The 17,383-nt window shown below is 40.6% G+C and overlaps 1 protein-coding gene across 3 annotated transcripts in view; it reads left to right on the forward strand.

Moving 5' to 3' along the window:
• Nucleotides 1-17,383, forward strand: part of TOM1L1 (target of myb1 like 1 membrane trafficking protein) — a 61,833-nt gene that overhangs the window by 39,075 nt on the left and 5,375 nt on the right. For 2 of the 3 annotated variants that reach the window (NM_001075611.2, XM_005219863.4), the window contains 6 exon segments: nucleotides 1,811-1,944; nucleotides 6,178-6,238; nucleotides 6,572-6,689; nucleotides 8,171-8,267; nucleotides 15,433-15,484; nucleotides 17,099-17,204. In NM_001075611.2, the coding sequence (NP_001069079.1) occupies nucleotides 1,811-1,944; nucleotides 6,178-6,238; nucleotides 6,572-6,689; nucleotides 8,171-8,267; nucleotides 15,433-15,484; nucleotides 17,099-17,204 (568 nt within the window). 3 annotated transcript variants of the gene reach the window in all.

Genomic DNA, 17,383 nt, shown 5'->3' on the forward strand with positions numbered 1-17,383 from the left:
GTTTGTCAACTGCTGCTGACAGTTACCACATCATTGGGAATGTGGCCAGTTTTTTTAGTTGTGCAATGTGAGTATGAAAACCCAGTCTGACATCTCTCTGTTTCACTTTTTTTCCCCCTTTCCCTTCTCTCCTGTCTTAACATTTTTGTTAAGATTTTGTGGAGATGGGGTAGCCTTTACCTCTGAGTCTAAATGCCAGCTAGTAGTGGCTTGATTTATTTAGAGATTTCCTGTTGGAACTCTTGTGATAGATTGTTTGAGATGCTAAATGGTTTTGTAAAGTGTAAGTTTTTCAGCAGGTCTGTCTTTCATGAGGGAAGAGATTGGATAATGTAATAAATAGTGCTACAACTTAGCCAGCTCTGCTGCTTTCATTGTGAAAGGGGAATGTCCCTGAGTTTTTGCCTGATTCTGATGTACTGTTGGCCTTCTCTGGTGGCTCAGACAGCAGTGTACTATTACATGGGCAAATTCTGGCCATGGTGGATTTTAAGGAATATTAGTATCAGTTTTATGCTCCTCAGGCTTATTGAGGGTTTGCCTAGGAGAAATTAAGTTGTAAGATGTGTGTGTGCTCAATTACTCATTCCCATCTGACTCTTGTGGCCCCACGGCCTGTAGCCTACCAGACTCCTCTGTCCATGGGGTTTTCCAGACAAGAATACTGAGTGGATTGCCATTTCATTCTCCAGGGGATCTTCCCAACCCAGGGATCAAACCCGTGTGTCCTACATCTCCTTTATTGGCAGGCAGATTCTTTAGCATTGAGCCACCTGGGAAGCCCCCAGTTTTAAGGTAGCAGTTTTCAAATATCAGTGTACATGAGAAACACTGAGATGCTTATTAAAAGATGTGAATTCCCAAACTCAATTTCGGCGGTTCTGAATCAGTAAGTCTGCTGTAGGTGCTTCTGATGCTTATGAGAAAAAGCTGGTTTGGGGAGTGGAATCTTGTATAATAGTGATTCCAGGCCGTCTAAATAAAGATGGGATTGATAACTAGTTTTTTAATCCAGGTTCAGTTTACCTTGGAATGTGATGTTGTAACTATAAACTTTACATCTTTAAGTAAAACATAACAGGAAAATTATACACTGTAAATGCATTTTAACTACTTCTTTCTTCCATTACCACAAATAACAATAGCACTTTATGTTTTATACTTTATAGAGTTCCTCATTATACACATCTCATTTGATTTTTATGTCACCCCTTGAGGTAGATGTGTGTGCAAGTAGTGTATTTTTCACTTACCAAGTAAGTAAACTGAGATTTAGAAAGCAAGTGATTATTTTTCCTGCCTCAGCATAGCTAATAAGCCACAAACCTAGAATTCCTATACAGTAGTTATAATTTCTAGTCCAGTGTTACAGCAGTGTATAATACATTATTGTCTTTATGATCTCTATTTTGATTTTTAGAGGAAAATATTGTTCTGATGTCATTCTGATAGAGAAAGGATGAGCTGTCCATAGTTACATACTTTGGTAATCTCCCATAGGTGACTCATGTGGAAGTGGTCACAATAGTATGAAAGGGAAAGGGTTAATCGCTCAGTTATATCCAACTCCTTGCAACCTCATGGATTGTAGCTTCTTTCTCCATGGGATCCTCCAGGTAAGAATACTGGACTGGGTAGCCATTCCCTTCTCCTGCGGATCTTCCTGACCCAGATTGAACCTGGGTCTCCAGTATTGCAGGCAGATTCTTTACTGTCTGAGCCACCAGGGAAGCCTTGGTTGCAGTCATTCAGAAGGGCAAATGAGTTGGTTTTTAGCATGGAAGAAGAAATCTCTCTCCTTCTTTGACAGAAACTTTATAAGACGGGTCGGGAGATGCAGGAGAGGATCATGGACCTGCTTGTGGTGGTGGAGAATGAAGACGTCACTGCTGAGCTGATTCAAGTGAACGAGGATCTGAATAATGCCATCCTTGGGTGTGAGAGGTGAGCACTGGGCACCCTCTGACCGTCCTCCAGGGCTCTGTGTTCTCAGAGTGCCTGCCAGTGGACGCTCAGAAAGATCAAGAACACGTTTGAACACACGTGCCTGCCTCCCAAGGCAGGGAATTCTGGTCCTGCTCTTCCAGGAATGTGTGATACGGCTTGCGGGGATGAGCGTGACCTGGGCCGTGCGAGAGGCATTTGTGGGTGGTGTAAGATGTGTTTACACGCTGACCTGTGAACAGAGCCTGGATCTGAGTCACCAGATGTCGGCACTGCGCACATCACTGGCTCTCAGACAGACCAGTGGTACAAGCTGAGCGTTGTCGTGCAAGTGGGGTTTACCCTGAGTTTGAGGTGGAGAACCACATGGAAATGGTAGTGAGAAGAGAGGAAGAAGATAGTCTAGACAAAATCAGAGCAGGGAGGGTAATCTGTATATGAACATGAACTTTTTTTTAAAATTCCATTCAGAAAAGAATGAAGGCAAAAATTTTAAATACAATCTTCCGTCCGTATCTGTAGGGGATTGATTCCAGAAACCCATGCCCCCAGCAACACCAAAATCTACAGATTCTCTAGTCCTTTATGTAAAATGGTGTAGTTTTTAAATGTAACCAATGCATAGGTTACATGTACACTTTAATGTACATCCTCCTGTATACTTTAAATCATCTCTGAATTACTTATAATACCTAATAAATGTAAATGTTATGTAAATAGTTGTAAATACAATGTAAATGCTATGTAAATAGTTGCTGGTGCATGGCAAATTCAAGTTTCATTTTTAGAACTTTCTGAGATTTTTTTTTTTTTCTTTTTCAAATATATTCAGTTTGAGGTTGGTTGAATCCTTGGATGTGGAATCCACAGATAAAGAACCTGTGGATACAGGTTTCTAACATTTTAGTTCTTTTCTAAACTTGTTTTATAGTCATGATTATATAAAGAACATATCCTTTTGTTTCTCTTTGATTTTCTTCACTGTATTTGTATACCCTATGTTCTTAAATGCTTTGGCTAAACCATTATTTTTAATAGCTTCTTAACAGTCCATTCTTCTCTCATAGTTCACTTGTTAGATGTTTGTTTCCAAGTCATTTATGTATTCATCAAAGTAATAGTGTTATAATCTATTGTAATCTATAGTCAAGCCTATAGTCAGGAAAGCATCTTCAATAATATATATATATATATTTACACACACACACACACGCTTGGAAAGTGGGATAGATGAACTGATTAGAGGTCTGTTTGCTGAGAATAACAGCCAGACCTGGTGCATGTCAGAAGGCAGTGAAGCTTCTGTGCGGAAGTCCCGTTTGAGCTGAGGACGGTGGGGGAGGCGCTGGCGGCATTGGGAGCAGGCCAGGGCAGAGTGTGCCTGGGCCGGGGGGTGGGGTGGGGGTGCCGTGCCACGACCCATCCCCAGGGAGGGGCAGGCAGGGCAGCTGCTTTGACTGAGGTGGCTTTCTCCTCAATCTTCTTATAAAGTGCTGAATACAAACACAGCTTCAGGCAAGTCTCCTAGGCTCTTTGCAAACCTATCCCTAGGCCTTCCTGGTCCTCTAAAGATCCCCAAACTGCTTCTAGATCTTTGTTTGGAATAGGGACTGTACTGGCATTTGGGTAGGACAGTTTTCCCTTATGTGGCCCCTACTCACTGAATTCCAGAGGTTTTCCTCAAAGTGACATTTCAAGACGCCCTTAGGGGAACCGTTTTTGCTGAGCCTTTCTGGAGTTAGTGGCCCTGTCTCCCACCAGCTGATGGAGAAGGGGACCCGTGTGACTAAGGGAAAGAGGTAAACAGGCCCGGCTTCAAACTCTGCTGTTCATTCAGGACTGATTGCTTGACTTTTTAAGACTTGGGTTTTCCCCTGTTTATTAAAGGGAATACTACCACTATTTGGAAAGGGCTTGTTTACTGTGTTTGTTTTTGAGAATTAAATGTGATAATGTAGATGAAAGCAGCTAGCCGGTGCTAGCTCGTTAATTTGTTAATTTCTTGTCCTCCTCCTCTTCTTGTCCCATTGAGTCTTCTAAATTATGGTCTGGACTTTTCCCCCGCTGATCATGAATGAACCAAGAGAATCAGGGAAGTAGATGCACAGCTGTGAAACAAGGTTTCCCTGTGTCTCAGTGTGAGAGTGAGCAGCCGTTCTGCCCAGATGTGACGGGGCGCCCAGAGTCACATGTTCGATTTCCCTCAGCAGCTTCTCACGGTCCTCACCCTTCGTTTGCTTTGGTGTAAATCTTTCTAAGTAGGAAGATGTCTAAGGAAAACCATACAGTTTTCAGTCGGGTGCCAACTCCTGGTTTTCATTTTGAAGAATTCTATTATTGCAAACCATAAGACCACTTACAAAAAGCTTCCTCTGAGGAGGAATGTTAATTTATTTGGTCTTGATGCTAGGAGAGTGGGTTACTTCTGTGAACAGCTTTTTCTGAATGAGCTTTGAACCAGGACTTTGTTTCTTCTTGAAGGCTTTAGAGGAGAATCGTTTCCCTGCAGCGCGCAGTTGATGCCATTTTCCCTGGCTCCTGACCTCTTTCCTCCGTTTTCAAAGCCGGCATTGTCTGGCTGGGTCCTTCCCACGTTGTATCCCTCTTGCTTCCTTCTTCTGTCTCCCTGTCCACATTTAAGGGCCTTCCTGATTACTCTGGGCTTATCTAAACAGTCCAGGACAATCTCTCAGTTAAAGTCTGCTCACTAGCAACCTTCAGCCCATGTGCCCTCTAACCTGACATACTCACTGTTCCATTGATTTACTATGTGGATGTCTTGGTAGGGGGATGATTCTGCTTACCAGCGTCTGCCCTCTGTTCCTTAAAGATTCACATCCATCCCACAGGCAAAATACACTCATCCTGTTCCGGAATCTCCAAAAGTTTCCACTCGTTACATCCAGAGAATAGTTGTGCAAATAAGGAAACAGAAATTTGTTACTCAAGGCTTGGTTTGTGAGGGTTGGTCATACCTTGCACATAAGAAGCCAGTGCCATTAATAAATGGAAGAAGAGCCTGTGTGTTAGAACAGGGAAAATCCTGAAATCTAAGCCATATTCTAATTCAGAGTAAGCTTTTAGACTTTATAGTGTATAGGTTCATGGAACTGATGTGTCGTAATAGTAATACTGTGTGTTTCTAAAGCAGCTTTTAGTTTGCAAAGCATGTCCACATCCATATATTACCTATCTTCCTATATTTTGCTGTTTAAAATAGCTTTCTGAGGAAATGGCTCAAACACTACTATTCTCTGTGAGTAGTTGGACAACTGAAGGCCGAATGTATGGTCTTATAACTCCTCAGTAATAAAGCTGACACTTGTACTTTGGATTTCTGCCTTCAACTTCACTATTCTTTCAAACCTGTTCTCTTATTGATTTGTGTCCCTGCTCCTTCTTTACCCACAGTAAAGTAGGAACAGTGTAAAATTAAAACAAAGTTGTAAAAGGTCAATATTTTTGGGTGCCAAGCAAATTATAAAAATGAAGATTAAACAATGAAAATATGTTAACTGTATGTGAATTTTATGTAGAATGGTAACTTTTGACAATTTAGGCAAAATTGGAAGCATATTTGGGAATAAGGAGAATTTTTAAGTATGTGATATATTCATGGGCTTCCCTGGTGGCTCAGAGGGTAAAGCATCTGCCTGCAATGCAGGAGACCCAGGTTTGATCCCTGGGTTGGGAAGATCCCCTGGAGAAGGAAATGGCAACCCACTCTGGTACTCTTGCCTGGAAAATCCCATGGATGGAGAAGCCCGTAGGCTACAGTCTAAGGTAGGCTACAGTCTATGGGGTCACAAAGAGTTGGACACGACTGAGTGACTTCACTTTCACTTTCTGATATATTCATAAGGCAAAATATACAACAACTAAACGTTGTATTTCTGAATAACTAGAAAAATGATGTCAACATAATGGGAATTATGATACTGAATTATGTAAATGTAATTTCAATAAAGTTTAAAATAGATTAACTTACAGAAAAAAAAATAGTACAAGGAAATACATAATGTTAATAGAGACCATAAAATTTGGTGATTGAATTATTAGTGTTTATAATATTTGTCCATTTTCTCATAGAACTGGGAAAAAGTTATTAAAGTACTTTATTGGGAATTGATTATGGATGAAGTTGGTGAATATTTGCATATTAATAATTTGTTAAATATTACAGCATTTTCACATGTTTTCTTTTAAATACTTGCATTTTGTTAATTCAAACAGGTTTACTCGAAACCAACAAAGGATTTTAGAGCAAAATAAGAGCCAGAGGGAAGATGCCAATGTAAGTAAATAGAAATGTTATAAAATAAACAATGGAAAATTTTACAAATTGCATGGTAAGGTGCAAAGCTTACCTAAAACAAGTCTTTGCCTTAATGACTTATTGAGTTATTGATAAGAGCTCATAAGAAGATTCTCTAATTAAGCAGGGAAGCCATGTTAGTGGTGAGATGGGATTACTCCTAGTGTTGCCAATGGAATGGAGAATTCTCTCCGAGGATACCTCCAAAATAAGATCTTCCTTTTTCCAAAGGAAAGTCTCTGGGGAGAAGGCCATGATAAACTGCCTTATGCAGTTTTTTCTAAATTGTGTTTTTGTTTGTTTTGTTTTCAGACTACCAGTGAACCTTCTGCCCCATCCTCAGATCTCCTTGACCTGAGTCCCAGCCTTCCAACGCCTAGGACCACCCTGGGAGAAGTCAGCACCCTGAATGCTCAGCTTTCAGACTTAAGTAAATAAGCACGTGGGTCTTTTCAGACCAGCAGAAGAGCTTAATGTGAAACAGTTCTCCTTGGTTTCTTGATTAAATGCAACTTGAGAAGGACTGAAGTCAATTTGAGTATCAGAGAACTGTATCAGGAGATGTAATTACTTCTTCGCCAGTGGTTAGGTCTACCCAGTACAGGAATGGGATGTGTCTAGGGAAGGAGGTCCTTGAAACCCATCCCACTGGCTTGGAATTCACCTGGCCTACTTACAGAGCTTGTTCAACTCCATGGCCAACATTTACACGTACTCTGAACCCATTCACTATTATCTTTGGGTTTCTCTGCCATACTACAGCATCAGGTAAGGGAATATTTGATACAGATAGAGAAAATCAGGAGTTATGAGGCCTCATGAGGTGAAATGTAGAGGATAAATCACAGACTTTTGAGTCAGAGAAGTCCAAGTTGAAATGCACCAGTCCAGTTCTGTTACTTCTTAGCCACCCAACTCTTGAGACTTTCCTACTAAGTGAGTTGCATTAATGGGTTTTTGTGAAAGTAAAGGATGATGTTGCACTGTAGGCTTAGAGTTAGCTATTTGTCTAATTTATTTGTTACTTCCTATTATCCTTCCCAAAGAGTTTTGGTAAATTACAAAGTAAAATGGGGGCTTCCCTCGTAGCTCAGTTGGTAAAGAATCTGCCTGCAACGCAGGAGACCTGGGTTCGATCCCTGGAATGGAAATATCCCCTGGAGAAGGAAATGGCAACCCACTCCAGTATTCTTGCCTGGAGGATCCCATGGACAGAGGAGCCTGGCGGGCTTCAGTCCATGGGTTCGCAAGAGTTGGACACAACTTAGTGACTAAACTACCACCAAACATAATGAAAAATCCTGAAATCCAGAATTTTCTGCCAAGTTAAAATGAGTTTGTTTGCCATTTATGTTAGCAAGATTTTTTTAGAATCAAAATATTCAGTATTATTCAATTTGTGGTTTTCTTATAAATTCCTCCCTTCCTCCATTTCTAAAATGTTGGCTGCTTGCTTAGACCAGTGGGATGTTTGGAATCTATTATATTGAAGAGTTTTCAAGTTTTTATCAGTGTTTTCAGAGGGGGAGAAATAATTATTCTCTATGGGGTATCTCATGATTATGGAAACTTAAGAGTTTGGAGAGGTGAGAGTAGAACTTTGTATACCACACTTTTTACTTTTGTGCTTCACAGGAAAAGACATAAAATCCCTTCCATTCTGAGTCAGCCTGGGATTTTAGAAAACCCAATATAATAATTGTTACCTTCACAGCATCCTCTTTTTATGACAGGGAATTTCTCTCTCTCCAGTTGCCATAAATGTTTTTTAATTTTTGTTTGAGGAGATACCATGATTTTATGGTGATAAAACTAATCTCAATCTCTTTCATTTGATGGTGGCAATGGAAAATCCAACAGAACTGATGGACAGAATGTTTTAAAGCTGAACAAGTACATTTTGTGTTCTAGATTTCAGCTCTCTGAGACCAGTTGTACCAAACAACTTCAAACCCAGTCTTAATACACAGGTGGATCTGCTAGCCTTGGAAAATACAGAAACACCCCTGTAAGTATGTTAGTAATACTCCAGAACTAATTCAATCTCATTCCTCATATTTAAGAAAACATGGCATAATAGAAAAGGTGGAGTACTTGGGAATCTGACATAACTGATACAGAATTTCAGTACTGCTCCTGGTGGCTCAGATGGTAAAGAATCCACCTGCGATGCAGGAGACCCAGGTTCAATCCCTGGGTGAGGAAGATCCCCTGGAGGAGGGCATGGTAACGCACTCCAGTATTCTTGCCTGGAGAATTCCATGGACAGAGAAGCCTGGCAGACTACAGTCCATGGGGTTGAAAAGAGTCAGACATGACTGAGCAACTAACACATTCATTTTCGCTAGGGATCTGACATAACTGATTTAGACTTTCAGTACTATTTCTTAGTAGCTGTGCGACCTTGAATGAGAAACTTATCCAGCATGAGCCTTCATTTTTCTTCCAAGAATCCTCTCTAGTATTCTTCAAAAGATTCTGTGAAATGCTACATGTACCTCCTAGGATAGCACTCTGTACATAATAAGCATTCAATAAATCCTGTTTCTCTGTTTTTTTTATAGTGGTAACAGGAGGTAGGAAAACTGTATTGACAGTGAGGGGAACAGAAATGGCCACACAGATTGCAGAGCACTCGCTATGTGGGAGACACTTTGCTGAGCTGTTTTTATTTCATTTAATCTTTGCAATAGTTCTTGAATCAGTGCTGTTATCATTATTCCCATTTTATAGGAAAAAAGCCTGAGATTTAGGGAATAGAACTTACCCAAGTTCATATACTAATTAACTAGCAGGTCTGGTGAACTGATAGTTTACCAAAAAAGAAATACAAATGGGCCTAAAAACATATTTTTGCTCAGTGATGCTCAGCCTTACTTACAGTTACAGAAGTATAAGTTAAAACGCAATAAGACTATTTTTTAACCTCACAGATTGGCATAAGTCTGCATGTTTGTTAATGTGCTTTGTTGACTGTGGAGAGACAAATACTATAACAAAACTGTGCGGTTCTTATTAGGGGGCACATGGCAATTTCTGTTAAAATTATAAATGTATGTAAAATTATAAACATACCTTTGGACTTGCAGTCTCACTTCTAGGTATTTATGCTCACTTATGCAAAATAAAGTCAGTTGTTCTTGACAACATTTGTGCAATAGATAATTGGAAACAACTCAAATACCCTTCAGTTTGGGGAATAATTAAATAAACATCTACACACTGTATTATGCTGCTGGGGAAGAAAAGTAGGCCCTTACATGAGGGACAATCACCAGTGTATTTATTATTAAGTAAGTAAAGCTGCAAAGCACTGTGTATATACTCTCTTGCATTTGTGTAAGAAAGTGGGAAATAATATATGCTAATATTTGCCTCTCTTTGCATAAAGAAATATAAGAAAAATGCAGAAGAACCTAAACAAAGTATAGAAAAGTGACTGAAAAACCTTAACCTAAGGTTAAGAGGAGGCAGGATGGAGTAGATAAATAGCAAAAAAAAAATAAGCAGAAGTTAGATTTGCCTTCCGTCAAGGCCTATATTCTTTTTTTCCCTTTTAAATATATGTATTTCAGGTAATAGGCAATACACCTCCATGTTTCAGATATCAAAGCAGTATTAAAAGATGTACAAGGACAATACTCGATCTTACCCCACTCCTATCCTGCCTGTTCCTACCCTTGGGTCATACCTGCTTCCACCCAGGGAACCCCTCTGTTAGTTTCTTATTTATCCTTCCAAAGGGTCTTTATGTAAATATGAATATGAATTATTTTTCTCCTTTATTAAATGAAGGGCAGCAAACTGTATGTACTGTTTCAAAACTTTCTTTTGTTTTTCATACAACAGCATATCTTGGCTGTATTTTTATGTCATTGGACTTAGATTTTTTTCAGTCACTTTTCTGGTTAAAAAGAGATGCAGAGGGAGGAGAAGAGAAAGGAGAATCAAACTAGGGAGAAAAAGAGGGGAAAAAGTGTGTAAGGGGAGAAGAGAGAAAGGAAAGATTCACGTGCTGTCGTTTGAACCTCCAAACGATAAGGTTGGGTAGGTACCTTAACTTGACACCTTCTGGTATTGACTTCTGTGGTGCAAGTAATTGTTGAAATGTTGTAGGCAGAACTCCAGTGAAGTTGCTTAGTAAATCATGTTGTCTGAAGTAGCTGATTCTATTTTCCTTTATCCTGAAAATCTTGTTAGGAAAGATTGACCATATAAATGAAATCCCATTACAAAAAAAAATGTATAAAACCACACAAAGATCAAATCCTAGCTAATAGCTGCTTGGTATCATGGATCTCATACTTCAAGGTGCATAAAAATCACTTGAGTGACTATTAAAAAGTAAAAGGGCTAGACCCCAGAAACTCTGATTCAATAGCAGGAATCTTTAGTTTTAAAAAGAGTCTCTGGGGAACCATAAAACAGTGATCAGCTGATCATTAGAAACTTTATTTTGATTGTCTACCCAAGATCCAGATATCAAGATAATTATAGTAGTTCTTAGAATTCACTGGAATGAAAGATAATGGGTGACATCTGTTTTGTTTTCTAGACAATGTCTTTTGAACATATTTTTTCTAATTTTTGAAAACTTACCTGAGTGAAACTATCACTAGTCTGGTTTTTTATAGTGTTGGAAATTGAAACACTAAAGTTACCTAAGGCATCAATCTGAGTTGAATCAGGTGCGAAAGATTACTTGTAGAAAAAAGTGAAAGTTGCTTAGTCATGACCAACTCTTTGCAACTCCATGGACTGTAGCCTGCCAGGCTCCCCTGTCCATGGAATTCTCCAGGCAAGAATACTGGAGTGGGTTGCCATGCCCTTCTTCAGAGGGTCTTCCTGACCCAGGGATTGAACCTGGTTCTCCCACATTGCAGGCAGATTCTTTACCATCTGAGCCACTTGGGAAGCGCAAAGATTATAAGAGGCGCAATCAGCTGTCAAAATATCTGGCAGTCTTAAGGTTTTCCCACCCCTCTTTTGTTTGCAGTACAATTTATCACAGAACAAATGAGTGATGGAATTTCTCATAATGGACCAGATTCCTGAAAAGCAGTGATGATGATAGGATAAAGTCATATTTATAGCCTACTTAGTATCGGGCAGCAGGCTAAGAATAAGACATGCTCTCTGGTTCCTTAATCTAGTGCTCCTTGCAGTGCTCTGAGGTAGGTACCCCCAGTACTCACTGTACTGGTGAGGAAACCAAGACCGAGAAATATCAGCTTGCCAAACAAAAGGTTGTCCAACTAGTGCAGAAGGAGGATTCAAATTCAAGTGAATCTGATTTCAATACCTGCTCTCTCTCTTTTTTTTTCTTTTCACTCTAATTTTATTTTTACAATTTCCATGTGGTAAAATTGACCCTTTTTTTGTTTGCTGCAGAGCTCTGTGTTTTTTCTAACATATATATAGATGCATGTAACCATCCCCACACTCTGAATATGGAATAGTTCATTATCCAAAAAAACTCCCTTATGCTAGTCCCTTATAGTCACCCCCACCCCCAAGCCTCAGCAGCCACCAGTCTGTTCTGTCATTACAGCTGGTCTTTTTGACAATAGGGTCTGAATAGTCATACGGTATGTGATATTTCTGGAAAGGTTATGTAAAATTGTTTGCTTCGTGTATTTTGAAGCTCTCTCAGTGCATTTGCATTCAGGATTGTTGTCTTCTTGGAGAACTGACTCTTTTTATCATTATGTAATGTCCCTCTTTATCCTTTGTAATTGTCTTTACCTTGATGTTTACTTTGATTGTAATCAAAGCCACCCTAACTTTCTTTTGATTATATTTGTATGGTATATCTAACTTTTTACTTTTAACTATTTGAAGTGAGTGTCTTGCAGATAACTTATGGTTGGGTCATACGTTTTTATATACTCTCATAATATCTGTCTTTAATTGGTATGCTTAGACTGTTTATATTTAATATGTCTGGATTAGGACCACTGTTGTGTGATTCGCTTTTCTGTTTGTTTCCTTTGCTGTTTTTTTGGTTGTGTTTTGTTTTTTCTGTTTCCTCTTTCCTTCATACTTTGGGCTCTTTGGATGTTTTTGATATCCATTTTATTATGATACTATATTTTTTTACAGTTTATATATGGGGAGGGGAGGACTGGTTGCTCTAGGAACTGCAATTTTTTTAGTGTATTTAAAACCAGTATTTTCCCATTTGAAGTGAAATATAGAAATTTTATATAGCTCTCCCCTTTATATGATAGTTATCGTATATATTATGTATATATATGTTAAAAAACCACTACCAATGAAAAATTATTTTACAATTTTTTCATAATACAGTTTTTACTTGCAGCCCTTAAATAAATTTTAAAGACTCAGGAAGAGTAGAATAGTCTGTCATATTTACCTAATATTTACCATTCCTGGTTGCTTTCCTTTCATTTTCCTCTGGTACAGTTTCTCTTGTCTCTGAAGAATTTCTTTTTGCATTATTAATTTAGAGAAGATCTGATGGCAGTGAAGGTTTCTTAGTATATTTTATGTGAGTATTTCATTTTCAGTTTTGTTCCTGAAGGATACTCTTATTGGATATAAGGTTCTGGGCTGACGGTTCTTTTCTTCTAGCAGTTTTTAAACACTGCTCCAGTGTCTTCTGGCCTAAATGGCTTCTAATGAGAAATCTAACATTCATTCAAATTCTTGTTCTGTGTTGACTCCGTGTTACTTCTTTCTATCTGTGCTTTCAAGAACTTTTATTTTTTTCTATTTAAACAGTTTGATTATGATATGTCTAAGTATGGCTGTCTTTGTTCTGCTGAGTGTATTTGTTTCCTGTGGCTATCACAAAAACACTACCAGAAACTGGGTAATGGAACTCACCTTCTTAGAGTTCTGGAGACTAGAGGTCTGAAAGGAAGCAAGGCGTCTCCTCCCAGGACTCTGGGGGGAGAAGTGATTCTTCTGGGGAGCGTGGGCACTCCTTTACTTCTGTGTCTCGTGGCCACACACTTTGCTTTCTTTCTCCATCTTCACATTGCCTTCTCCCCAGAGTTTCTCAAGTCCCTCCCCAGATCCCCATTTTTCTATTTTAGGGTCATGTATCGTTGGATTTAGTGCCCACTCAAACATCATCTCAGTATCCTTAATTATATCTGCAAAGACTCTTTTTCCAAATAACGTGACAGTCACAGATTCCAGAAATTAGGACAAGGACATAACTCTTTGGGAACCTCCATTCAGCTTATTACACTGAACTTCTTGAATCTGTGGATTTTTCTGTCACCAAATTTGTGACGTTTTCAGCCTTTATTTCTTCAAATATGCTTTTCAGCACTATATACTTCACTTCCCCTCTGGGACTTTGGATGACCCCATTGGACTGTTGCTGTCTCATAGACCCATAGGGTTCTGTTCATGGCTTTTCTCACTCGATTTCCTCTGTCATCTCCATTTTGCTGTTTAGCTCATGCTCATTCTGTATTTTTTAAAATTTTAGTTAATTGTATTTTTTAATTCTAAAATTACCATTTGACTCTTCTTTATTATCTTGTGTTTCTTTGCTGAGAACTTCTATTGAATGTTTTTTTTTTTCCAGTGTTCACAGTTTCTTGTTGAAGCATTTGTATAAAAAGCTGCTTTAAAATTGTGAGATAATTTAATCATTTGTGTCCTCTATTCATAGGTATCAAGCACTGCTGTCTTTTCTCTTACAAGTTTAAATTTTCTCAGTTCGTCATATGCGTAGTGATTTGGGGTTGTATCTTGAGCATTTTTAATGATATGAAACACTGGGTCTTATCTAAGTCCTGTGTTGAATGTTGGTACTTTGATTTTAGCAGGCAGACAACCCAGTGACGTTTATGCTGCAGTTTCAGCCTGCCTTCTGTGTGCTTTCGTTCTGATGTCAGTTACATTTTCAAAGCCGTTGAGTGTTACTGAGATGCGTCCCACACGCGTGCCACCCATTTGTCACCGTAAGGTCTGGACAGCAGGCTGTGTGTTCATTTCTCAACATCCTTAACCCACTCCAGTATTCTTGCCTGAAAGATCCCATGGATGGAGGAGCCTGGTAGGCTACAGTCCATGGGGTCGCAGAGTTGGACACGACTGAGCGACTTCACTTTCACTTTCACTTGGCATTGATTGGGATCAGCCATGGATGCATAGATCAAGGTGTAAGCCCAGGATTTCATAAACAGCTTTGAAGTCATTGTCCTGAATTCCTCTGTCTTTGTGATTTCCCTGATTCTTTGCTTTCCTGGGATTCCCTTTTTGGTCTCTCCAGTCAAAAAGCTACAGGTTTACTGTGTCATGCATTTCCTTGACTACGCTTGTATTGGGGACCAAACGGCAGGACAGAAAGGGTAAAAGAAACAAGGTTTTGCCTCATCCTCTTGGGATGATCACAGTTCCCCTCTTAGAGTGGAAGTTGCCTCTCAGAGGTTTAAGCCCCTGTCGGTCCCCGTTGCCTCTGCTGTCACTGCGGCCGCCTTGGGATTGCCCGGGGATTCGAGTGAGAGAAGGAAGAGGAAGAAAGGGACGAGGCTTGCCCTACACACTCTGGGCACTGGGGTTTCCCTTCCTGCTCCTTGAGTGAGAATGAGCGTCTTCTCCTGGAGCTGTGTGTCCTCGCTGTCCAGGTGGGCTTTAGGCTGCACTGCATGCCAGTTTGGAAATACCCAGAGGGGCAGAACATGGTAAGTTCACCAACAATTCATTGATACTCCAATTCTAGTCTTCTTTCCCAATTAGCCTGTAATTAGTATTTACCTTGCAGTTCTCAGATATTTGCCCCATGCCTTCTATCCAGATTTTATAGTTGCATTTGGTGAAAGAGACAGGGCAAATGTGTTTACTCCCAACTGCAAACTGTCCCTGCATCCTAACCTCTACTCTGCCTTGCCTTTCATCCTTTAGAAGTAGCTGCTCTCATGCGGAGACTGAAGGCCCTGCTGTGACCGATAGAGTGCGCTCCAGGTCTCGGGCTGCTGCTGCCCAGCACCAGTGCTTTGTCCTCATTCTCTTTGGCGTTTGGGCATTATGACCTGGTGGGCACCAACACCACTGGCAGTTGTTGTATACAGTTAATACTTCTGTGCAGCCTGAAGGGGCATTGTGGGTATTGCTTTTAGACCAGGAAGGTCATCTTTTTGCACTGTGTTCTCACTGTAGGGTAATCATGCTCTATTATCACACCATCCTAGGTTTGCCCAAAGGACCAGCCAAAACCTCGCCTCAAGTCATACATACGAGAGTGTAAGTAATGAAGGACTTCGCGGGCAGTGCCCCCAGGGAGCAGATGATCATGCTAAAATGGAGCTCCCAGTCCTTAATTCTCACGTTCTGCGCAAAATTTCTTCATAAGGTGTTAATGAAGCCCTTGTTAGGGCTTTTCCTTGTTGCCTCTTTGGTCTCACTTCCATTAGAAAGATAGTAAAGGAACAGAATTCCCCTGGAACTGTTTCTATTTGCTATCTGTGCTCTCTTTGCTCCCATCATCTGACGGACTTCAGGCAAGTTCTCCTCTCAGCCGCCTCACGGGCTGAGCTCTTGTCAAGGTCACCAGAGACCTCCCGATGACTGACTAGTCCTGCAGTGCTCAGCGCTCATCCTGCCTGATCAGCAGCAGCTGAGACCCGTCACCTCCTCCCGTCTGCACGCGTGCTTTCCGACACTGCGCCCTTCAGGCTCTCCCGCTGCTGTCTTCTGCATCCCTTTGCTGACCTCTTCTCCTCTACCAGCCTCTCAGTGTTGGAGACCCCGGGAGTCAGGCCTCAGATTTCTCTGCCCACATTCTTTCCTCTCTGGTCTTTGGTCTCGTATCAAGAAATACCATTCAGACTCTGAGCACTTACAAGCTGTTTCCAGTCCATACCCCTTCCCCACGTGCAGAGCTCACATTTCCACCTTCCACTTCACATCTCCCCTTGCTTGCTTTCAGCCTCAGCTCCCGATTTGCTGTTTCGGCCGTCTTCCCCATTCTGTAAATGGCCACTGTTTCTGTTGTTCAGGTCAAAAACCTTGGGAAGCTGTGCTTGGCCTTTACTGTTTTACCTTTGCTTTCAAAATATATCTGTCATGCAGCCACTTCTTCCCACCTCCCCTTCACGTCCCAGTGCAAGCTACATCAGATGGGGACCGCAGTGGCTTCCCACAGGGCTGCTGTTCCAGCCTCCGCCTCCCTCTCCACCCCCACCCCATCGTACAATCTGTTCTCCAAACAGAAACCAGAACAAATCTTTTCTAAAAATAAAGTTTATGTTACTCATTCGCTCTAAAGCCACCTGTGGTTTTCTGACTCCACTTTACTCGATAAAAGCCTGAGAAGCCGCTCTGACCTCTCCCATTGCCTCTCCAGCTGTACTTCCGGCCCCCTCCCTTGCCTTACTCTGCTTCAGCTGCACTGGCTCTGCCTGCTTCAGAGCATATGACCCATGTCCCCTCAGATAATCACAGGACCCACAGGGCTCTGCTCCATGTCCCCAGTGGTGAGGCATTCTCTTGACCAGGTCTGACAGATACGCTTTTTTGTACTTAATGGTTTTGCCTCTTTGAGGCCAAGGTTTTATATTCAGTGTGGGACAGGAGACTCTGGAGTGAGCCATACATTCCTGGTTTTTGGGTTTTAAGCAATATATTTTAGTTTACATTTTATATGGGAATTAAGGTGCAGGGGGCATGAAACCAGACAGAAAAGCAGTAGGTTTTATAAGGGGATATTACCTTAAAAACTAAAATAATAGTTAATCATTAGTAATTCTTATCTGATTAAGAATATATAGTTCTTGGGATAGTGCCACTTGGAAGGCTAGGAATCAAAATCATAAAAGCTTAGAATGTTTATTTGAACGTGTGCTTTGCTCTCTTCAGTTTCTGGAACATTCAAATTCAGTATTACTGCAGCCAGTTAGCCTACAGACCGTTCCAGCAACACCATCAAACCAGAGACTGCCACCTCTGCCCAGCAATCATCCAGGTACTTAAGACCTTATTATCTGCACCAAATAAGGAAACTTATGAGAATAGATGGGTCTGCTAGACATTTATTGGTGACTAAAGACAGATATGCAGAGAGAAGAAATTATAGAGTGCATTTGTATTTTTAAGCTACATGAGGTAAATTTAAGGCAGATTTCATTATGACTGTTGTTGTCA

Source organism: Bos taurus, chromosome 19, assembly GCF_002263795.3.
Source record: "Bos taurus isolate L1 Dominette 01449 registration number 42190680 breed Hereford chromosome 19, ARS-UCD2.0, whole genome shotgun sequence".
In the NCBI taxonomy this organism is placed as follows: Eukaryota; Metazoa; Chordata; class Mammalia; order Artiodactyla; family Bovidae; genus Bos; species Bos taurus.